Source organism: Elaeis guineensis, chromosome 3 (assembly GCF_000442705.2).
Source record: "Elaeis guineensis isolate ETL-2024a chromosome 3, EG11, whole genome shotgun sequence".
In the NCBI taxonomy this organism is placed as follows: domain Eukaryota; kingdom Viridiplantae; phylum Streptophyta; class Magnoliopsida; order Arecales; family Arecaceae; genus Elaeis; species Elaeis guineensis.
This window is the reverse complement of record NC_025995.2, coordinates 102,505,875-102,527,761: the sequence shown is the minus strand read 5'-3', so window position 1 is coordinate 102,527,761 and position 21,887 is coordinate 102,505,875. Positions and strand designations below refer to the sequence as shown.

Genomic DNA, 21,887 nt, shown 5'->3' with positions numbered 1-21,887 from the left:
GGATCTATCTAATGCGCATTAGATACTGAGGACGACTATATAGACACGAGTTCAGATTTTGAGAATAATAATTAATATAAATAAATAATTTAATTTATTTTTTTATTACATCATATAATACTTGAGTTTTTTTGATTACATACTGTTGGGTATAAAATACCCACAGCCAAAATCCTCAGTGGAATCGGCTACACGACAACTTCACCCGGACTCCCACGGGAGCCGGGCTCCGTCCTCAACGTTAATTGCTGGTAAGTCCCGTCCGGACTCCTACGGGAGCCGGACTTCGCCTTTAACCTTGACTGCAGAAAAACTTCGCCCGGACTCCTACGGGAGCCGGGCTCCGTCCTCGACTCCAACGGCTGCAAGGCAGACTGCGACCGGACTCCTACGGGAGCCGGACGGACTCCTACGGGAGCCGGACCTCCCCTCTGACTTTAATTGCAGGGAGACTTCGCCCGAACTCTTATGGGAGCCGAGCTTCATCCTCGACGCCAACAGCTTCAGCCGCAAGCAGACTCCGCTCGGACTCCTACGGGAGCCGGGCTCCGCCGCCGACATCGACTACAGGACAGCTCCACCCGGACTCCCACGGGAGCCGGGCTCCGTCCTCAACGTTAATTGCTGGTAAGTCCCGTCCGGACTCCTACGGGAGCCGGACTTCGCCTTTAACCTTGACTGCAGGAAAACTTCGCCCGGACTCCTACGGGAGCCGGGCTCCGTCCTCGACTCCAACGGCTGCAAGGCAGACTGCGATCGGACTCCTACGGGAGCCGGACGGACTCCTACGGGAGCCGGACTCCGCCGATAACTTCAGCTGCGAGCAGACTCCGCCCGGACTCCCACGGGAGCCGGGTTCCGTCCTCAACGTTAATTGCTGGTAAGCCCCGTCCGGACTCCTACGGGAGCCGGACTTCGCCTTTAACCTTGACTGCAGGAAAACTTCACCCGGACTCCTACGGGAGCCGGGCTCCGTCCTCGACTCCAACGGCTGCAAGGCAGACTGCGACCGGACTCCTACGGGAGCCGGACTCCGTCGATAACTTCAGCTGCGAGCAGACTCCGCCCGGACTCCCACGGGAGCCGGGTTCCGTCCTCAACGTTAATTGCTGGTAAGCCCCGTCCGGACTCCTACGGGAGCCGGACTTTGCCTTTAACCTTGACTGCAGGAAAACTTCGCCCGGACTCCTACGGGAGCTGGGCTCCGTCCTCGATTCCAACGGCTGCAGACAGTCTTCATCCGGACCTCTACGGTGGCCGGACTATGACCACTGCCGAACTTCAGCCGACAGATCAGTATCAGCGCTCCCAGGCCACGATCGCGGCCACGATTCTGCTACATTTCCTGCGGCGGATTCCGTGCAGCTCCACCACTCCCTGACAGGCCGCAGTAACGATCGCAGCACTGCTCCACTCCCCATGACGGATCCCGCACGGCTCCATTACTACCTGACCAGCCACGATAAACGGTCACGATCCTGCTCCACCTCCTGCAACGGATACTGCGCGATTCTCTCATCCACTGGAAAGTCACGACGGCAAAACGCCGCCCCACTTCATGCGGCAGACTCCACGTGGCACGCCCCAGCGATAGCCACGGGTTCGTCCCACTACGCTTCGCAGCAAACTCTGCCTGACCCTGGGCAGTCCACTGCCAGACGGTTACAAATGTCGCCATCAATTCGTTGCTTCCTCCACCTATAAAAGGGAGACTCAGATACGTTATTCGATAAGCTCATTTCTTATCTCAAAACTCTGCTAAATTCTCCGTTCGAGCACTCCATTCTTGTTGAGGCAGAGAACTGACTTGAGCGTCGGAGGGTCTTGCCGGAGCAACCCCACCTCCGGTTTAGACTTCCTTTGCAGGTCCCGACGGCGACCGCGGCTTCTCCGACTTCAGCTTCTCCGGCGCAAGCAGATTTTTGCACCAACAGGATTGGCGCTAGAGGAAGGGGCTGAGCCTTCGCGGTACCCTTGTTCTTAAAGGAGTGTTCAACGGAGCCGCCTCCGATCGTCTCTCCGACACCCACTCCTAATTTTCCCCCGCGAGATCCACGCTCGATGCCTTCGCGCAAGGTGTCCACACGACGGTCCACGGCCTCCGCGGCCAGATCTCAGGCTCCGGCCTCCCCTCCTATTTCCCAGCCTCCTCCTCCTCCTCCGGCGGTGGCGGTCGATGCGGAGCAATTTGACTTGCTGGCACAGCAGGTCAGAGGCCTCATCGAAGCTGTGCAAGCAATGCAGCAGCAGCAACTGCAGGCGTCGGCGCACCCGGAAAGGGCATCTCCGGAATGTTAGAACCCGACGGTGGGGCGGGCCACCTGGGCCAGCCGCCCCGTCCTTCCCGGGAAAATAAATCCGAGGGTAGAGAGCCCTCAATCGGACCACGACTCCACCCCTGGAAGATCCCTGCCCCTGCTCTACCAGAGGACCCTCGAGACTCGAAGTCGAGAGGATTTTCTGGACCGGAGGCTCCAGGTGATTAACCGGCGGATTGAAGAACTCCGCCACGCGCCCCCCGCTCATGGTGAGGATATTTGTACTGATCCTCCTTTCTCTCAAATGATCATGCAGGAATCAATCCCGCCAAACTTCAAGCTTCCCCAGTTCGAAAGCTACGACGGGACTTCGGACCCGGTTGATCATCTGGAGGCCTTCCGAACGATGATGCTGCTTCACGGCGCTCCTGACGCCATCTTATGCCGGGCTTTCCCGTCTACTTTGAAGGGAGCAGCGAGGAACTGGTACTCGGCTTTGAAGTCGGGCACCATCTTTTCCTTCGATCAAATGAGCCACCAATTTGTGGCCCATTTTGTCAGCAGCCGGCGCCCCCGGAAGGGTTCGGAGTCCCTCATCAACATCAAGTAGAGGGAAGGGGAGTCCATACGGGCCTACGTCAATCGCTTTAACATCGCGGCGTTGGAGGTCCGAAACTTGGACCAATCAGTTGTCATGGCCGCCCTGAAAGGTGGCCTTCAGAAGAATGATCTTTTGTTCTCCCTGGAGAAGAAGTACCCCAGGGATTTTATCGATTTACTGGCTCGGGCTGAAGGATACGCCCGAACGGAAGAAGCCTTCAAAATGAAGGACGAAGAGACAGCAAGGGAGCGTCAAGCGGGAGATTCGAGTAAGCCCGCAGTTGAGAAAAGGCCAAAGGAAGCCCGGCCACGTTCCCGATCCCCTCCTGGACATAAGTGCGCCCATACTCCACCCCGGGCATGCAGGCAGAGAAGTCCGGACCGCGGGGTTCGGCGGGGCTCCCCACCAGGGAGATTTCGCAACTACGCCCCTCTCAACGCCTCGAAGGCCCAGGTACTAATGGAGGTCAGGGAGCAGCTCCCTAGGCCGGAGAGGATGCGCACACATCCCGGGAAGTGCAACCCCAACAAGTTCTGCCTCTACCACCGCGACCACGGCCACGACACCGAAGAATGCATCCAGCTCCAGGACAAGATCAAGGAGCTCATTCGACGAGGTCGACTCGACAGATTCATCCGCCGCAGGCCTGAGGGTAGAGGAGACCGGCCAAGAGCCCTCCCACAGCCTGAACCGCAGAGAAGGGAGGAGCAACCCGGGGATCGGCCTCCCATCGGGACCATCGACTCCATCACCAGAGGGTCTCAAGGAGGAGCGGGAAAACTGTAAATGTATCACTTACGATTTCACCTTGAATCTACTTTCCTTTCTACCTAATGTGCCCTTCCCACCTGGCGTGGATTTATTCCTCCAAAAACAAAGCCATGTCAGGAACAGGAGGAGAACCTCGTCCTGACATGAGCAAAGTCAAAGGCCCGGTTCTCTTAGACCGGATGGGGGGAGAGGCCTTACAACGTCCTAATGTGCCCCCACAGCCATGTCAGGAACAGGAGGAGAACCTCGTCCTGACATGAGCAAAGTCAAAGGCCCGGTTCTTTTAGACCGGATGGGGGGAGAGGCCTTACAACGCCCTAATGCGCCCCCACAGCCATGTCAGGAACAGGAGGAGAACCTCGTCCTGACATGAGCAAAGTCAAAGGCCCGGTTCTTTTAGACCGGATGGGGGGAGAGGCCTTACAACGCCCTAATGTGCCCCCACAGCCATGTCAGGAACAGGAGGAGAACCTCGTCCTGACATGAGCAAAGTTGAAGGCCCGATTTTTTTAGACCGGATGGGGGGAGAGGCCTTACAGTGCCCTAACGCGTCCCCACAGCCAGGCTGGTAACGAGGGGAGAACCTCACACCGGCTCGAGCAAAATGGAAGGCCCAGACTCCTACGGGAGCCGGGTTCCGCCCGCAAGGAAGACTTCACCCTCCTACGGGAGCCGGGTTCCGCCCGCAAGGAAGACTTCACCCGGACTCCTACGGGAGCCGGGTTCCGCCCACAAGGAAGACTTCACCCGGACTCCTACGGGAGCCGGGTTCCGCCCGCGAGGAAGACTTCACCCGGACTCCTACGGGAGCCGGGTTCCGCCCACAAGGAAGACTTCACCCGGACTCCTACGGGAGCCGGGTTCCGCCCGCAAGGAAGACTTCACCCGGACTCCTACGGGAGCCGGGTTCCGCCCATAAGGAAGACTTCACCCGGACTCCTACAGGAGCCGGGTTCCGCCCGCAAAGAGGACTTCACCCGGACTCCTACGGGAGCCGGATTCCGCCCGCGAGGAAGACTTCACCCGGACTCCTACGGGAGCCGGGTTCCGCCCGCAAGGAAGACTTCACCCGGACTCCTACGGGAGCCGGGTTCCGCCCGCGAGGAGGACTTCACCCGGACTCCTACGGGAGCCGAGTTCCGCCCCCCAAGGAAGACTTCAGCCGGGCTCCTACGAGAGTCGGGCTCCATCCACGACTTCTGCAGCGAGGGCTAATGGTGGCGAAACCTGGCCGGCTAACAAGATCAGATGAAAGGAAAAAGCCCCCTCCCAACGATGTCAACATCGGGCAAGACAGATGGCAAGAAAGGTTCGGCAGACAGCGATATTAGTGCAGCGCACGGACGAGGATCATAATTACGCCGTACCTAGGCCAGAGTACCTGCGGGAATTTTGAAGCATCCCCTCGTACCGCTCCAATTCGAAAAGACTCCAGCACGCGCACATTTAATGCCAAAATATCCGGAGGCGGCAGTGTGCGGGATTCGAAGGGACGGTTTCGGCTGTGCCCATCTCTCTCTCTGTACTTCCTTCGTTTGAAATTCAAACTCGGAAGTAGGGGGACTGGTGTTGGGTATAAAATACCCACAGCCGAAGTCCTCAGTGGAATCGGCTACACGACAACTTCACCCGGACTCCCACGGGAGCCGGGCTCCGTCCTCAACGTTAATTGCTGGTAAGCCCCGTCCGAACTCTTACGGGAGCCGAACTTCGCCTTTAACCTTGACTGCAGGAAAACTTCGCCCGGACTCCTACGGGAGCCGGGCTCCGTCCTCGACTCCAACGGCTGCAAGGCAGACTGCGACCGGACTCCTACGGGAGCCGGACGGACTCCTACGGGAGCCGGACCTCCCCTCTGATTTTAATTGCAGGGAGACTTCGCCCGGACTCTTATGGGAGCCGAGCTTCATCCTCGACGCCAACAGCTTCAGCCGCAAGCAGACTCCGCCCGGACTCCTACGGGAGCCGGGCTCCGCCGCCGACATCGACTACAGGACAGCTCCACCCGGACTCCCACGGGAGCCGGGCTTCGTCCTCAACGTTAATTGCTGGTAAGCCCCGTCCGGACTCCTACGGGAGCCGGACTTCGCCTTTAACCTTGACTGCAGGAAAACTTCGCCCGGACTCCTACGGGAGCCGGGCTCCGTCCTCGACTCCAACGGCTGCAAGGCAGACTGTGACCGGACTCCTACGGGAGCCGGACGAACTCCTACGTGAGCCAGACTCCGCCGATAACTTCAGCTGCGAGCAGACTCCGCCCGGACTCCCACGGGAGCCGGGTTCCGTCCTCAACGTTAATTGCTGGTAAGCCCCGTCCGGACTCCTACGGGAGCCGGACTTCGCCTTTAACCTTGACTGCAGGAAAACTTCGCCCGAACTCCTACGGGAGCCGGGCTCCGTCCTCGATTCCAACGGCTGCAGACAGTCTTCATCCGGACCTCTACGGTGGCCGGACTATGACCACTGCCGAACTTCAGCTGACAGATCAGTATCAGCGCTCCCAGGCCACGATCGCGGCCACGATTCTGCTACATTTCCTGCGGCAGATTTCGCGCAGCTCCACCACTCCCTGACAGGCCGCAGTAACGATCGCAGCACTGCTCCACTCCCCATGACGGATCCCGCGCGGCTCCATTACTACCTGACCAGCCACGATAAACGGCCACGATCCTGCTCCACCTCCTGCAATGGATACTGCGCGATTCTCTCATCCACTGGCAAGTCACGACGGTAAAACGTCGCCCCACTTCATGCGGCAGACTCCACGTGGCACGCCCCAGCGATAGCCACGGGTTCGTCCCACTACGCTTCGCAGCAAACTCCGCCTGACCCTGGGCAGTCCACTGCCAGACAGTTACAAACGTCGCCATCAATTCGTTGCTTCCTCCGCCTATAAAAGGGAGACTCAGATACGTTATTCGATAAGCTCATTTCTTATCTCAAAACTTTGCTAAATTCTCCGTTCGAGCGCTCCATTCTTGTTGAGGCAGAGAACTGACTTGAGCGTCGGAGGGTCTTGCCGGAGCAACCCCACCTCCGGTTTAGACTTCCTTTGCAGGTCCCGACGGCGACCGCGGCTTCCCCGACTCCAGCTTCTCCGGCGCAAGCAGATTTTCGCACCAACACATACTGATTTAAATTATTTTAATTATTGCAACATCATGGCTGGTCCTGGACGTAGACGTTTGCGAGGTAGACAGCAGGCCCTACTTGATGATATACATCCTTATTTTAGTATTTGCACGACAAGTCAGAGGATTTAGATGAGACTCAGCTGTCCAAATCCACAGAGTAGACTAGTGCTCAGTCAGAGCCTGCCCAGTCGGAGGTCATAGCATCGCAGCATCATCCCCCTACAGGTACATCTCTATCAATTTATAAACTATGTATATTTTTTTGTTATATACATCCATTAATAGATAATATATGTTCATTTCATGAATTTTTATATGTAGGAACACAGCAGCGACGTGCAATGCTTGGTCCTAGTAGGGGTCATGTTTTGGAGAAATATGTGCATATGCATAATGAAAAATTGAAAATACAGATATTTCGGGATCATCTAATTGGCACAGAGGCTAGTATAGTCGCAAACGAGATCAGTTTGTATATGTTGAATCATTTTTAATGGACCGTCGAAAGTTTCAAGCATGTAGCCCCTCGATACCGCGATGCTTTAGTCTCTCACATCAAGATAAGAATTAACTTCGAATGTCTTGCATATCATTATATGATCCATATTATTTTTTGTTATATGGATAATTTTTTATTATATGAATAATTCTATATATTTGCTGCTGATAGGACTAGACGTCTGACGCCGACTAGACGACGGACGCCAGCAAGCCTCTCGACATTTACAAGGCGCCGGACACCGTATCAACCGGCGGTACGGTCGGATCCTCGCGTACGACAAATCCACTCCTAGTCGCCAGCTCACCACCCGACTTAGGAGTGGAGGGGGGCAACTGTTGGGGGATACCCACCGACCGACCGACCGACTATCGGAGGGCCCGACCGGCTGGCGGACCGACCGACCGACTATCGGAGGGCCCGACCGGCTGGCGGCCCGACCGACCGACCGACTATCGGAGGACCCGACCGGCTGGCGGACCGACCGACTAACCAACGGCCCGACGGACGACTCTGACTGGCCGATCGTAGGTCGGGCGACAGGCCGACGGACGCCATCAGCGGCTAACTGCGGCCATTCCACGGTCCATTCCCGACCGACTAAACCCAGAGGTCCGGTAGCCGACCCACATGAAGCTCGCCGACCGACGGAGGAGTCCGACGCCACTCTGCTGGCCACCGACCTTGGGTCGGCCGACTCCACCAACCACCGTACGGCCGCCAGACGTTGTCAGCTCTGACACGGACATGCGGCACAGTTACCTAGGGGCATTGTCCCGCCGAGAGCCGGGTCAACCCTGGTGATTAGACGGCTACACGGCGACATGACATTTTCACGGCGGCTCTGACAGTCTACAGTGAGTTGACAGTTCCTCACTTGTCCGCGCCATTAATGACGGCGCCATACCTAGCTCCACTATATATACCGGGGAAGGCAACAGTGGAAGGGTCGATCCGCCCGTCTCTCCCACATACGCAGGCTCGCTCCTCTCTCTCTCTCTCCCTCTCTCTTTCTCAGAGCTCTCTGTCTGCATTTCACTGTTGCCCAGTCACCTCTCTGACTTGACCGTCGGAGGGTCCCCGCCGGAGCCGCCTCCGGTCAGTGCGGACTTCCTTTTGCAGGTGCACGCTTCCCGGCTATCGGGCGACGAGGCGATTGGCCGCAACAGCACGGTTACGAGATCTTGGTGAAGGCAATCAAGCAGCAGGAGTACGTGGTTTTGGTAACATTATGCCATTAATCAAAGCAGCTAGGCTGTCGGATTAACGTCATCTTGGCTGATAGGCTAAAATTTGAAGGTGACCATCTCTCTTTCTATAGAGACTTTCATGATGAAACTATTCAATCCCTCCATATAAGGCCACTAAAATCTAACTTTGATTTAAAATCAAGATCTTTTCTAAATATAGATTGTAACTTTTGACAATATAATTTAGCTTGAAGACCTACAACTGATATGGCATGGTAGACTTTCTTTGATTGTGTTAACTGTGTTAAGAGTCAAAGGAAAGCTCATGCAGCCACAAATTAGACCTGCGAGAATCACAGCCAATGCTGCACTTTCGATCAGCTGCATGTTAAAAAAGTCATTGAACGATAAACCCAAATTCAATACAGGAGGCACCCTAAGATTCTTGTGGAACCCTCTGATCACTGTTTCCAGTCAGCTGTATAGCTTCTCTAAAATTCAGTCTTGAAGGTCTCCATGCATGCAGGATTATCTTGAGCAAAACATAGTATAGCTTTCAAGGTTCCATCAAATCCAAACTTTTAAAATCAACTCTGATGGTGGTCTAAGATCACCACTATAAAGGCATGCACTGCAGCTGGCACGTTGATAGACCATGCAAACTGCATGAATCGTGATGCATCCTGGGGGAGACCAGAATTCAAAGACATCCTGCTGCATGATCCATCTGAGCTATTGATGCATTAATATTTGGGATCCTCATAGCCGATCGAGTAAGCTGACTATCAGAGAACAGGCCTAATTATCATACCCCTACCCCAAATGGAAGACACTGGAGGTGCATGTTCAAGCCTGTTCTCAACTGAACTCAAACCCATCCTGAGTCTCGTGTATGCTGGATCGACTGGGGTGGGATTATATGACCCTAGTTGATAATTAGACTATTCGGGTTGGCCTGATCCGTTGATACTGGCAGAAGCCAAAGCTCTTGGAGGTCAAGTTTGATGGCAAACCTGATGTGTGTGTGTCGAGTGTGAGACTGACCCATGTGCGTCTCAATTGTGAGATGTTCCAACATAAATGGATGGGACCTAGGCCTAGCTACGCCGGCCGTGCGTTCAGTACAATACAAAAAAACAAAAAAGACGCGAGAACTTCATGATCGGAGAAGCATTCGGAGTAGGCGATGCTATCATTCGAGATTAAACATATGTGGACACGGGAACCATCTAAGGCTTGATGCAACTGCTGATCCAACCTGCACGCCGGTTCATAATTTTGGATATTTGATTTGCGTGGCCTCCGGAACAGATGGGACCCATCGTTGGATTTGCGACACATATTTCCTTGCCTCTCTCCCATAGCGCAATCTCATTTGCAAATATGACCAAAGACATTTGTGTCTTGGACAACCAGTCACTGCCATGTGCTTGTTTGAATATGGGGACCATTGGCTTGTTGTGTTTGGAACAACCAGTCACCCCCCCTTGCTCCATGTGACATTTGTCGTGCAGCAAAAAATAAAAAAGGGAAAATAAAACGCTGACTTGACAACATGAGTAATTTGAAGATCTGATTGAGGAATATATATATATATTGAGAGACTTGGAAGAAATGAGATTAACACATATATATGTTGACACAAGCACCGTCTAAGGCTTGACGCAACCGCCGATCCAACTTGCATGCTGGTGCATAATTTTGGGTATTTGATTTGCATGGTCTCCAAGAATGCCATGCGGGCCAGGGAAGATGGGATCCATCATTAGATTTGCGACGCATGTTTTCCTGCCTCTCTCGTATCGCAATCTTATTTGCACATATGACCACAGATAGTCGTGTTTTTGACAACTAATCAAGGATTAAACATATGTGGACACGAGAAACATCAAAGACTGGATGCAATTGATGATCCAACTTGCACGTTGCTGCATAGCATATTTGATTTGCATGCTCTCCGAGATTACTGTGTGGGGAAAGATGGGATCGATCCGTTGCAATGCATGCTTTCCGGAGTGTCTCCTTGCGCAATCTCTTTCGAAAATATGACCGAAGGTAGCTGTGTTTTGGACAACCAGTCATTACCCTTCGAGATCAAACAAACGAACACAAGAACCGTCTAGGACTTGATGCAATTGCTGACGCAACTTGCACGTTGGTGCATAATTATGGACATTTGATTTGTATGGTCATCGAGAATGTCGTGTGGGGGAAGATAGCATCCACCGTTGGATTTGCAACGCATGCTTTTCTGCCTCTCTCATTGGCAAATATGATCAGAGACAGCTATATTTTTGCACAACTACTCACTACCCATCGAGATTAACATATGCGGACACATCTATGGCTTGATGCAATTGCTGATCCTACTTGCACTTTGGTGCACAATTTTGGACGTTTGGTTTGCATGGTCTCCGAGAATGCAATGCGGGGGAAGATGGATGGGATCCACCGTAGCATTTGCAATGCATGTAATTTGTTTTCTTACCTCTCTCGTAGCGCAATCTTATTTGCAGCTGTGACCGGAGACGGTAGTTGTTCTAGACAACTTGTCACCACCTTTCGCTTGTTTGAATACGGGGGGAGACCATGGGCTCGTTGGGCGCCATGTAACGTTTGGGACATGCTGGGGTTGGTGTGGTGTGGTGTTGCGGGGGTGAAGAAAAACCAAAACCAAAAGCAAAATGCGGACATGACGATCTGAGGAATTTGAATATCTGGTCGTGGAGTTTTATATATTGAGAGACTTTAAAGAAACGAGATTAAACATATGTGGAACACTATATGATATAGAAATTTGTATAAAATTATACATGTAGGTCGTTAGATTTTGAGATTGTTGGTGTATGACGAAGGAGAATTAAACTTGGGAGTTTGACTTGAATGGGTCGATCATGGAAATCGACCAAGTAGGACTTGGAATGAGTTACGTGCAACACGGTTAGCAGGCAAAATAGACGTGTGTTGGCACCAAAATAGCAACATGTTTCTGCTGGATTTAAGAAAATAATATAATAATTAACGACCATAGTTTATGCAGCACCCAGGGCTTGTAATATCATGATGCTGGAAAGACATGATCTAGGTGGCAGATGAAAAAAATATGGGGCGAATTTAGATGTATGTCATTTACAAAATTTTGCAAGAAAATCAGTACATTCAATTTCAATCTTTTATATATATATATATATATATATATATATATATATATATATATATATATATATATATATATATATATATATTGTGGTAAGGCAGTTGTTTTATACAACTCTTATATAAGTACATCCCAAAAAATCAGAAAAAAAGATATCCCAAAATGATATTGGCCACAGGAAGACATCATTCCAAATTTTACCAGAATGCTAAGCAACAATCAAAGCTACCCAATCCACCATACTGATCGTCTCACGATAGATATATCGAATCTCGTAGAAGAGACATCCCCGCATTAGACTTCGGATATCATGCACCAAGGGGTTACAAGGTAGCCGCACACCCTCGAAACCCTTGCATCCAAGCCACCACCATCAACGAGTCCCCCTCCACAACCAGCTAGTCAGCCCCAAAAATTATCCTCGCATAGACGATGCCTTCATAAACCATCCGCAATTCTATAGCAGGCATCATAGTATCCACGAGCCGAACACCCTTGACCACAATAAATCGAGAATCAGGACTACGGATCACAAAATCAGTGCCACCTCTCCTGCCAGCCACACTGTCATTAAATTGACCTTAACATTTTATTTGGATTGGGGGTACACGGGGGTTCATAAGGGGAAGGGAGGAGAGGGTTAAGAATAAACCCCTGTTTGGTAAAATTTTTTGAGAGGTAAAGGTGGGTAGAGAAAGGGTTCTCTCAATCCTTTCGTACCTTTCACTTACTCAATTTTTTGTATCTCCGATTTGGAGTGTAACGGAAGAGAAAATTCATGCTTAATTTTTATTTTCCTAACTTATCCTTAATAAAATTTTAAAATTACAACTAGACAATTATATATTTTATCTTCCCAACTGCCCTTTTGCTCTTCGCATAACTCAGAAATCCTATAGCCATTATAGATGAAGTTGGATATGATCCAGGAGTGAAATTCATCATATTAAAAAGTTGAGTCATGAATCAAAAAAAAGAAACGGATATTCATCAAACAGAATGGATATTTCAAAAAGCTAAAATCATTCTCGAATAGATTCATATGAATACCAAAAAAAAAGAAATCATAGAGAGCAGATTTGAGAAGCATATTTGTCAAAAAGAATAAATATTTGTCAAAATGTCACAAACATTAAATAGTACATCTATTAATTAGAAAGTCATATTTGTCAAAATATATATAAAAATTATTTTATCTCTCCCTTTAACCCCTTTATCCAAACAAGAATAAAGTATGTATCCTTTTTTACCCTTCCCTTCCATTTTCAAATAAGGATTCATTAATTTCCTTACCCTCCTCTCACTACAAAAAAAGAGGCCATTAACGACTTTTTTTTCCCGACGCTTTTGGGAAGCGTCGGCAGGTTGCGCTAACCTGCCGACGCTTTTAAAAAGCGTCGTTCTTTAACGACGCTTAAAAGCGTCGTAAACTATGTGCGTGTCAACGCCGACGCTTTTAGCAAAAGCGTCGTTAAATAAATAAAATACCGACGCGTTTTAACGACGCTAAAAAGCGTCGGTAGGTTCGTTTAATACCACCCTCCTCCCGTGCCCTAATCTATCTACCGCCGTGCCCTAATCTATCTACCTTCGCCGTTTCTCAGCCGTTCCTTATTTTCCACCCGTTCCTCAGCCGACCCCGGCCCATCTCCACCGCCGGCACCGCACCCGCCGTCCACGCGCACCCGCCGTCCACGCCTCACCTCCGTCCGCCGCTCCCCTCTGCTGCCGCGTCCGTCGACGCCGCGCCCGCAAGGTCCAAGCCATACGCCGTCGGTGAACCGGCCCTCCTCCTCCTCCTTCCCTTGTTCGGCTGCTCCAAGCTTCCCACCATCCCACTTCGCCATTCGGCCACCCCAAATCGAAGGGAAACGAAGCCCCTGCTCGGCCGCTCCACAGAAATTTTGAAAGGTAAAATATTTTCCCCATTTCACTTGTTTTTCTTTTCATTCATTCTTCTTTTCAAAATCTCCACAGAAATTTTGAGTTGTTTAATTTCATGTTACAGTGTTTAAGGGTCTGTCATCCACATTCCTCATTTTGGTGCTGTATTTAGGTCTGTTGTGTCAATCTATTGCTCTGAGGGAGGAGTTTTTTTTGTTTCTGATACATTTGGTAGTATGAAGTTGCCATCTTTTTAACCTAAAAAAAAAAAAAAAAACATAAAACCTTGGCCATCATCCACGCTTCCCTATTTGGCCGCCCCAAGCCTCCCACGGTCCCACCCGATTGAGACTCCTCAGAACGGAAAGAAACAGGGGAAGCACCAGGGGAAAATGTAGGAAAGATCAGCTAAAACGAAGGAAGAAAAAAATTAAAAGGTAAGCTTTTTCCCACCTAGTTTGATCATTTTTTTTTGTTATCGCTTCATTTTCTTTTTATTTTTTTCTCTTGTTTGGAGATTTGTGGGAAGGAGAGCATTGAGGGAGATCGGATGGGTTTCTTAGGTCCCGATTGGGGTTTTCTCATATGGGATTTTGTGCGAGCTGCAGCGGTGTGAGTTGGTCCCCTGAGGTTCCAAGAGCTTAATCTCGGTAGAAGCATGATATTTTATAGGATTTGAGAATTTTTTATTGAAAAAATTCTTCTTTAATTACAAAATATGTTCTTTACCTGCATGCTAATCATTCACATTAACATGACACGGAGCAATAACTATTGAATAAGCATTTGTTTTTGTTAACCAAAATAAACACACTAATTATTGTTAACTTATAATTTTGTAGAGGCCAACTTACTGTTCCTCGAGTCTTGGGTGGGTGTGGGATTTTCTTACTCAAACACAACAAGACTTTGATATTCTTGGAGATTCCTTTACAGGTAGCTATGTGAACTATGCTTGTTCAAATACCCACTTTAGCTCTTCTTATGCTGCATGCATCCAAGAATGAATACAACTATTCATGCATGCCTAAGTTTGTTAGTTCGATTTACATATTTCTTACAAGTTTTTCATGCTTCTTTTATTGAATTTGAAGGGTTTCGTGAAAATTAATATATCTAGGAACATTTAGCATCTTTTTTCACAAAACAAAAAAAAAAAAATCATCAAATGAAAAAATTAGTCTAGAGAAATGAAGAGCGGTGTAGTTACACTTAGATGTTGGAGATTGCACTGAGAAGTTTGCACAGGTTGAAGGTGAAAGCAAGCATTGCAGCGAGATGACGTGTTCATGCAAATTAGTTTATGGTGACCTTCAAATCAAAATAGAAAACAAAACCAAAAGAAAAGAAAAAGACGGAAGCAAAAGCATAAAGGAAACAATGAATTAAAAAATAAAGAAGTTAAAATTATATGGAGTTAGAGCTGAAGTCACTGACGAAGAAGTTTCGGCTCTTCTAGAATTGAAATTAACAAGTGGAATTTACATCCCTACATCTCTTTCTTTCTTTCTTTGAATTATACATTTATTTATTGAGAAAAATAGGCAGATTTTCACACATCTCCCATTAGTTATTTCTTTGGACATCAAGCTTTAAATATCAAGTCGCCAATTGAAGACCAGGAGACAACCTTAAAAGATTATAATTTTATTAAAGAATTTTCTCTAGGAATTTATGCAATCTTATTAATGTTCTTTTAATTGGTAATCTGGTGTCAGCCGTACACTTAGGTCCAGACTCTAGTTGGGTAGCAGGGTGGTTCAGGTTCAAAACTCCAGTTACTCCACTTCACAGGATTGCAGTTATGAAAGATCATGAATATCAAATTGAATAGTTAATATGCATCTAAATGATAATAAAAATAATAAATAACAATCTCTTTCTGCAAAGCTGCAAAAGTTGTATTGCAAATATTATATTATGTGCATCTCTTCTTGGTACCACCTACGAAGGACTCAAATCTTCAACTTTTCTTCCTTTCCATAAAATGTAAATAATATGACATCAAAAATTACATTGCATCGAAACATAGACCCATCTTTTGATTAATGTACATATTCTATTATATCCGTACATTTATTTATTTTTGTACGGATAAAAGAATTATGTACATTGATCAATTGATTGTCCAGTATGGACAGTTTGGAAAATGTGAGTAATTCTATAGGTCATTACCATAATCAAATGGTATGCTGAGAGGTTCGGAAAAAATTTCGGATGGTATTTTCCTTTTGTTCTTCCTATACGGAAGAACTAAGGAGAAATGCTGCCGAAATTTTTTTCGGCTCTTGTTGCATATCATTTGATTTTTGTAATTGACCTATAGAATTAATACATTTTCTGAATGGGATAGGACCTTCTTTACCTATTAGTTGATGATAGCAAGCATTTACTATGTAAACTTTATCTAGCTGTTATTTTTTTGGATTTTATGAAATGACTGATATTTTTTACTCATTGCATTAATATAGATTGTATAATTTTTTTTTATTTTTAGATAAATTGCAAGTTCGGTCAGTTTTATCCTACAATGGACAAAAGTTGGATAAATAAACCAAGGAATAGTAAAGAATATTTAGATGGAGTTCATGACTTCATTAAATTTGGTATGGAGAAAAGTAGTTTGAATGGAAAGATTTTATGTCCATGTCGGAAATGTGTAAATAGTTCTTCTTTAGATCCACAAAATGTTGAAGAACATTTGGTATGGAATGGTTTTTTAAGAGGTTATACCGACTGGATTTTTCATGGAGAATCTATGTTGCCATCATCATGTAACCAACCCCTGACTCATTGCGGATCCACTAGCCTAGAAGATAATTCTGCAAGAGATGATGATATAAGGGGTTTGATCACAGATGCTTTTGGATTTGATGTTCAAAATTTAGGAGAATCCAGTAGTATACAAAAAACAGTTGGGATGTTTGATGGATGTACGCATACGGAACGTATGCATGTTGAGGAGCCCATACATACATCTAATGATGAGACAGCTCGTTATCACACCTTAATGAAAGATGCAGACGAAGAATTATATCCGGGTTGTACAAAATTTTCTAAGATTTCTTTTCTTATACATTTATTTCATATAAAATATTTGAATGGATGGTCTGGAAAGAGTTTTACCATGCTGCTCAAGTTATTAAAGGATGCATTTTCAGAAAGCACTCGTTTACCACCATCGTATTATGAAGCCAAGAAAGTAGTAAAGGAATTGAATCTTGGATACGAAAAGATTCATAGTTGTCCGAAAGATTGTATGTTATATCGGGGTGAAAATGCTAATCAAGAGTCATGCAATGTATGTGGATCTTCAAGATGGATAACACAAAAAGAAGATCGAGATGATGTACTGAATGAATTGGATGCAACGCGGAGTAAAAAAAAATCGGCCAAGGTATTGCGTTACTTTCCTCTTATACCTAGATTGAAAAGGATTTATGCATCATCAAAAACAGCTTCATCAATGAGATGGCATCATGAAGGACGTACAAAGGATGGAATGTTGAGACATCCTGCAGATAGTCTTCAATGGAAAGCATTTGATGATAGGCATCCTGATTTTGCCTCTGATGTTCGCAGTGTTAGGTTTGGCTTAGCTTCTGATGGCTTCAATCCATTTCGGACCCTGAGTTCTACCTACAGCACTTGGCCAGTCGTTTTGATACCTTACAATTTGCCACCGTGGATGTGCATGAAACAATCATCACTTATCTTGTCAATGGTTATTCCAGGAGATAAGGGTCCAGGCAATGATATTGATATTTTTCTACAGCCTTTGATAGAGGAATTGAAACAGTTGTGGGAGGGTGTTGATGCATTTGATGCTTCCAACGGCAAAATATTTAAACTACGGGCAGCTTTGTTATGGACTATTAATGATTTTCCAGCATATGCCAATTTATCTGGCTGGAGTACAAAGGGATGGGTCGCATGTCCTTGTTGTGGAGATTCAACACATTCAATTTGGTTAAAACATGGAGGTAAATTTTGTTACATGGGACATCGTCGATGGTTGGAAGCAAATCATCCGTTTCGATTTCAGAAAGATTTGTTTGATGGTACTATAGAATTGGGATGTGCCCCTATTCCACCTTCTGGAACTGATGTTCATAGACAAATGGATGGCATGAATTACAGCTATGGTAAGCACTCAAAGTCCTCTAAAAAAAGAGGAAGGGATGATGTTGAAAGCTCAGTGCACGAAGGGTTACCACAGGAAGTCAGTATCAGTACTATAGATGCAGAGTTGTTTCAAGATCCAGACAATTATTTCGAGGATGAAAATGAGGAAGACACACAGATAGCATCTACACAACAGCCAAGTAAACATTTATGGAAAAAATGAAGTATCTTTTTTGACTTACCTTATTGGAAACATAATCTTATTCGGCACAATCTTGATGTCATGCATATAGAGAAGAATGTTTGCGATAATTTACTTGGAACATTTTTAAACCTTGATGGAAAGAGCAAAGATAACATGAAGGCACGTCTTGATTTAAAAGAAATGGGTATCCGACAGGAACTTCATCCTAAAATGCTTGCTAATGATAGAATTTATGTGCCTCCTGCATGTTACACAATGTCTGCTCGAGAAAAGGATAATTTTTTGGGAGTTTTGAAAAGTATCAAAGTACCCGATGGATATGCATCGAATATTTCACGATTTGTGCATCTAAAGGATCGAAAACTTTCAAATCTTAAAAGTCATGATGGTCACATATTGATGCAAGATATTTTTTCAATAGCTTTAAGATCGTCATTGCCGAAACAAGTTGTTACAATTGTACTTCGATTATCGTCATTCTTCAAGGCATTATGTTCCAAAGTTATTGATCCTCGGAAACTTGATCAGTTAGAATCGGATATTGCAATTACACTTTGCCAGATGGAAAAGATTTTTCTTCCTGGATTTTTCACTATTATGGTACATCTGCTCGTTCACCTAGCTTCAGAAGTTAAAGTTGGTGGACCGGTACATTATAGATGGATGTATCCTATTGAGAGGTATTATTACAAACCTTAAATCTTTTGATAATTTTATTAGAAACAACAGCATACTGATATTTTAATAAATATTTAATTCTTGAAGGTAACTTGTGCGTCTTAAAGATTATGTGCGAAATAGAGCCTATCCTGAAGGCTCGATTGCTGAAGCATATATTGCGGATGAATGTTTGACATTTTGTTCAAGATATCTTCAAGGTGTAGAGACTATTTTTAGTCGACCTCAACGGCATAATGACTTTGTGGAGAATGCAGAACTGTATAAGTTCTTAACTGCTGAAAAATTCTTGGGAAGAGGTGAAGGTATTGTACTTGATCAAAAATCCTTAGCACAAGCACATCGTTATGTGTTACTTCATAGTGACATAATATCTGACCATCGCAGGTTAGTATATTTAAGGAATGACATCAAAATTTAAATTTTATATTAGATATAATGTTCTAAATGATATATTTATATTTTATGCAGTGAATTTTTAATTTATCAGAGACGAGCCAATCATAACATTCGTCCTAATGCAAGGATTGAATAGCGATGGTTGGTCGAGTTATTCCCTATGTGGCTTTCGAATCAGGTGTGATTTATATTTAATTATTGGATATATTAATTTTTGATACATATTTAATATCAGATAACTCAACTGCACTTCGTCATATCATTTTTTGTTAGGTATCAAAGATGATGGAGACAAATAAGTCAGATGAACTAATAGCTCTTGCTCGAGGACCTAACAAGATTGTGAATAGATATAATGGTTTCATAATTAATGGCTTTAAATTTCATACTAGAGAACGGGAGAAATTTAGAAAAACACAGAATAGCGGTGTTATGGTGGAAGCGGATGGAAAATCCTATTATGGTGCACTTAAAGATATCTATGAGTTGGATTATTATGGAAAATTTAAAGTAGTACTGTTTAGATGTGATTGGATAGACATAAACTCACCAAGGGGTTTGAAACAAGATGCAAATGGATTTACACTTGTAAATTTTACAAGGTTGATACACACTGGTGTGTTATTGAAGGATGACCCATTCATTTTTTCATCTCAAGCTCGTCAAGTATTTTATGTACAAGACGCAAAAGATAAAGATTGGTTTACTGTTATCAAAACAAAACCTAGAGACTTATATGATATGGGAAACCAAGTGGAGGATGATGACGATGACACTTATACACAATGTATGCCCTACAATTTTGTGCCAGCTGATGATTTAAATGCTACGACGACGTTGGTTAGAACAGAATTCGAAGAAAACACTACTGCTTGATTGTTACTGGTAATAATTATTTATGATGTATATATTTTGCATTAATTATTGTGTTATTTTACTCCATATATTAACTGATTCTACCTTTTATTTATATAAATGCTAGGTGACATCATGCGTCGCAGGGGACGATATGCTGGTGTGCAGTTCCAGTTTTCACAGACAGAGGCCGGTACGTCTTCTTCAGCACAGCAGCCTGAGGCCAGTTCAGCTGCACAGCATTCTGAGCCCTGTCCTTCATCATCAGCACAGCACGATCCTCCTGTTCATCAGCCAGATGATGAGATACACGTGCAGGGTATATATTGTCTTTCATGTAATTTTTTTTTATTTCATTTTATGTATATTTATGATATAGTTACTTTTATGTATTTTTTGCAGACGGATCCGGGAGAGTACGCCCCAGACGCGGACCCACAGTAGTACGAGATGTGTGGCAGATGCGTGAGGGCGAGAGGATTGTTGTGGAGTGCAATCAGCTAGGTCAGCCAATTAAGAAAGCTGCCTGCTTATTGACTTCATTTTTGGGGACTGTTGCTCGGAGGCCTCAGCTATGTCCGTTGGGCTATGCAAAATGGAATGACATGCTTCCAACGTACAAAGTTGAGCTCCTCCGAGTTATAGAGGTAATGAATTGATGTTCATACTGTATATTAATTGTTAATCATTTATATAATTTATTTCATTTAACTTTTTTTTTTATAGAGCAAGTTTGTTCTCCCTCCATCCACTCATGATTTTGTAATGAAGTCTCTCAACCGCAAATGGAAAGAATATAAAGCACAATTGAAGAAGGACTATATGAGACAGGGTATGACAGAGGAGGAGGTTGCTAGGAATTGTCCTCCTGATGTACCCCCTCATCAGTGGATGGAGTTGGTTCATTACTGGTTCTCCGAGAGGGCACAGGTATATTATCTGTTTATTATCTTTTTTTCTTAAATATTTTATAAAAATATTGATTTTTATTATATATTGTATATATAACAAGTTCTTTACTTTATTTTACAGACTTATTCTGCTATTGGTAGAGCTGCACGAGCAGCTCAGTCTGTTCCTCATACATCGGGGTCGAAGAGTTATGCACGACTCCGACAGGAGTTTGTATGTTCCTTAAACTTTCATAATTAACTTTTAATTTTTATGTTCAAATATTTATATAACTAATATCATTATGTATCGTGGACCATGTCTGTATCATGATACTCATATATTTTTTTAAATTATCATAACTGTTTGCTTAAAATTGAAATTATTTGTGTAGGAGGATGAGCATGGAAGGGAACCCGGACAAGTGGAGTTTTACCGGATGACTCATACTCATCAGGATGGTACTTTTGTTCGAGATGAGTCGAGAGATTTATATGTACGGCATTGTTAATATTATATTTTTTGCAATGATTTAAATTTAATTTTGTTAGCTATTAATGTATAACTCTTGTTTTCAAAAAAAATACAGGAGAGGGCTACATCTCTCATTGCGGAGCGTGACGACGAGTCCGCAGCATCTACGCAGCAGAGCCGTATCGAGGCCGAGGTATTCACAGAGTTGATGGGACCAGAGCGCTACGGCCGAGTGAGGGGTTATGGAGTAGGAGTCACCCCCACTCAGTTATCTGAGGTTAGTAGATATACGCAGCATGCTGCAACAGATGCTCAGGATTCACGCGTTCGCAGACTCGAGGCGGAGATACAGGAGATTAGACAGAGTCGTGCCGCTGAGATGGAGGAGATGCGACAGAGCCGTGCCGAGATGCAGGCCATGAGGGGACAGATTGATCGCCTTACATCTTTATTAGAGATGTATGGTTCATCTCAGGTAAACACATAATATTAAATATATATTTTTATATTAATTTAATGATTTATATATTTTATTTATAGATATGCAAATCATGCTTTTGATATATTTTTTGTAGGCTCCTGGCATATCAGGCACCCATCGAGATAGCGGCACGTCACGTGGAGACAACGACGACCATCCGCCTGCAGATTGATGTTATTTTATTTTTGTTGTATTTTTATATTTATTTATATTACTCTTGATTGTAATGGACGATTAGTACTTTATTTTTATTTATATAAAATATTGTCTTTTGGTTTGATTAAA

General features: G+C 45.4%; 1 protein-coding gene across 1 annotated transcript; it reads left to right on the top strand.

Moving 5' to 3' along the window:
* Positions 1–19,876: 19,876 nt before the first annotated feature.
* Positions 19,877–21,887, top strand: LOC140856113 (uncharacterized). The gene is made up of 7 exons (XM_073253278.1): positions 19,877–20,075; positions 20,159–20,403; positions 20,483–20,686; positions 20,789–20,881; positions 21,042–21,143; positions 21,237–21,596; positions 21,697–21,887. Exons 1-7 carry the CDS (start codon positions 19,877–19,879, stop codon positions 21,772–21,774), a joined length of 1,281 nt encoding a protein of 426 aa, XP_073109379.1. The 3' UTR covers positions 21,775–21,887.

Coding starts and splice junctions, on each gene's coding strand:
- LOC140856113 (XM_073253278.1), top strand. CDS start 19,877: ATGCTAGGTGACATCATGCGTCGCAGGGGACGATATGCTGGTGTGCAG. Junction 20,882..21,041: donor CACGACTCCGACAGGAGTTT/GTATGTTCCTTA, acceptor TTATTTGTGTAG/GAGGATGAGCATGGAAGGGA. Junction 21,144..21,236: donor ATGAGTCGAGAGATTTATAT/GTACGGCATTGT, acceptor AAAAAAATACAG/GAGAGGGCTACATCTCTCAT.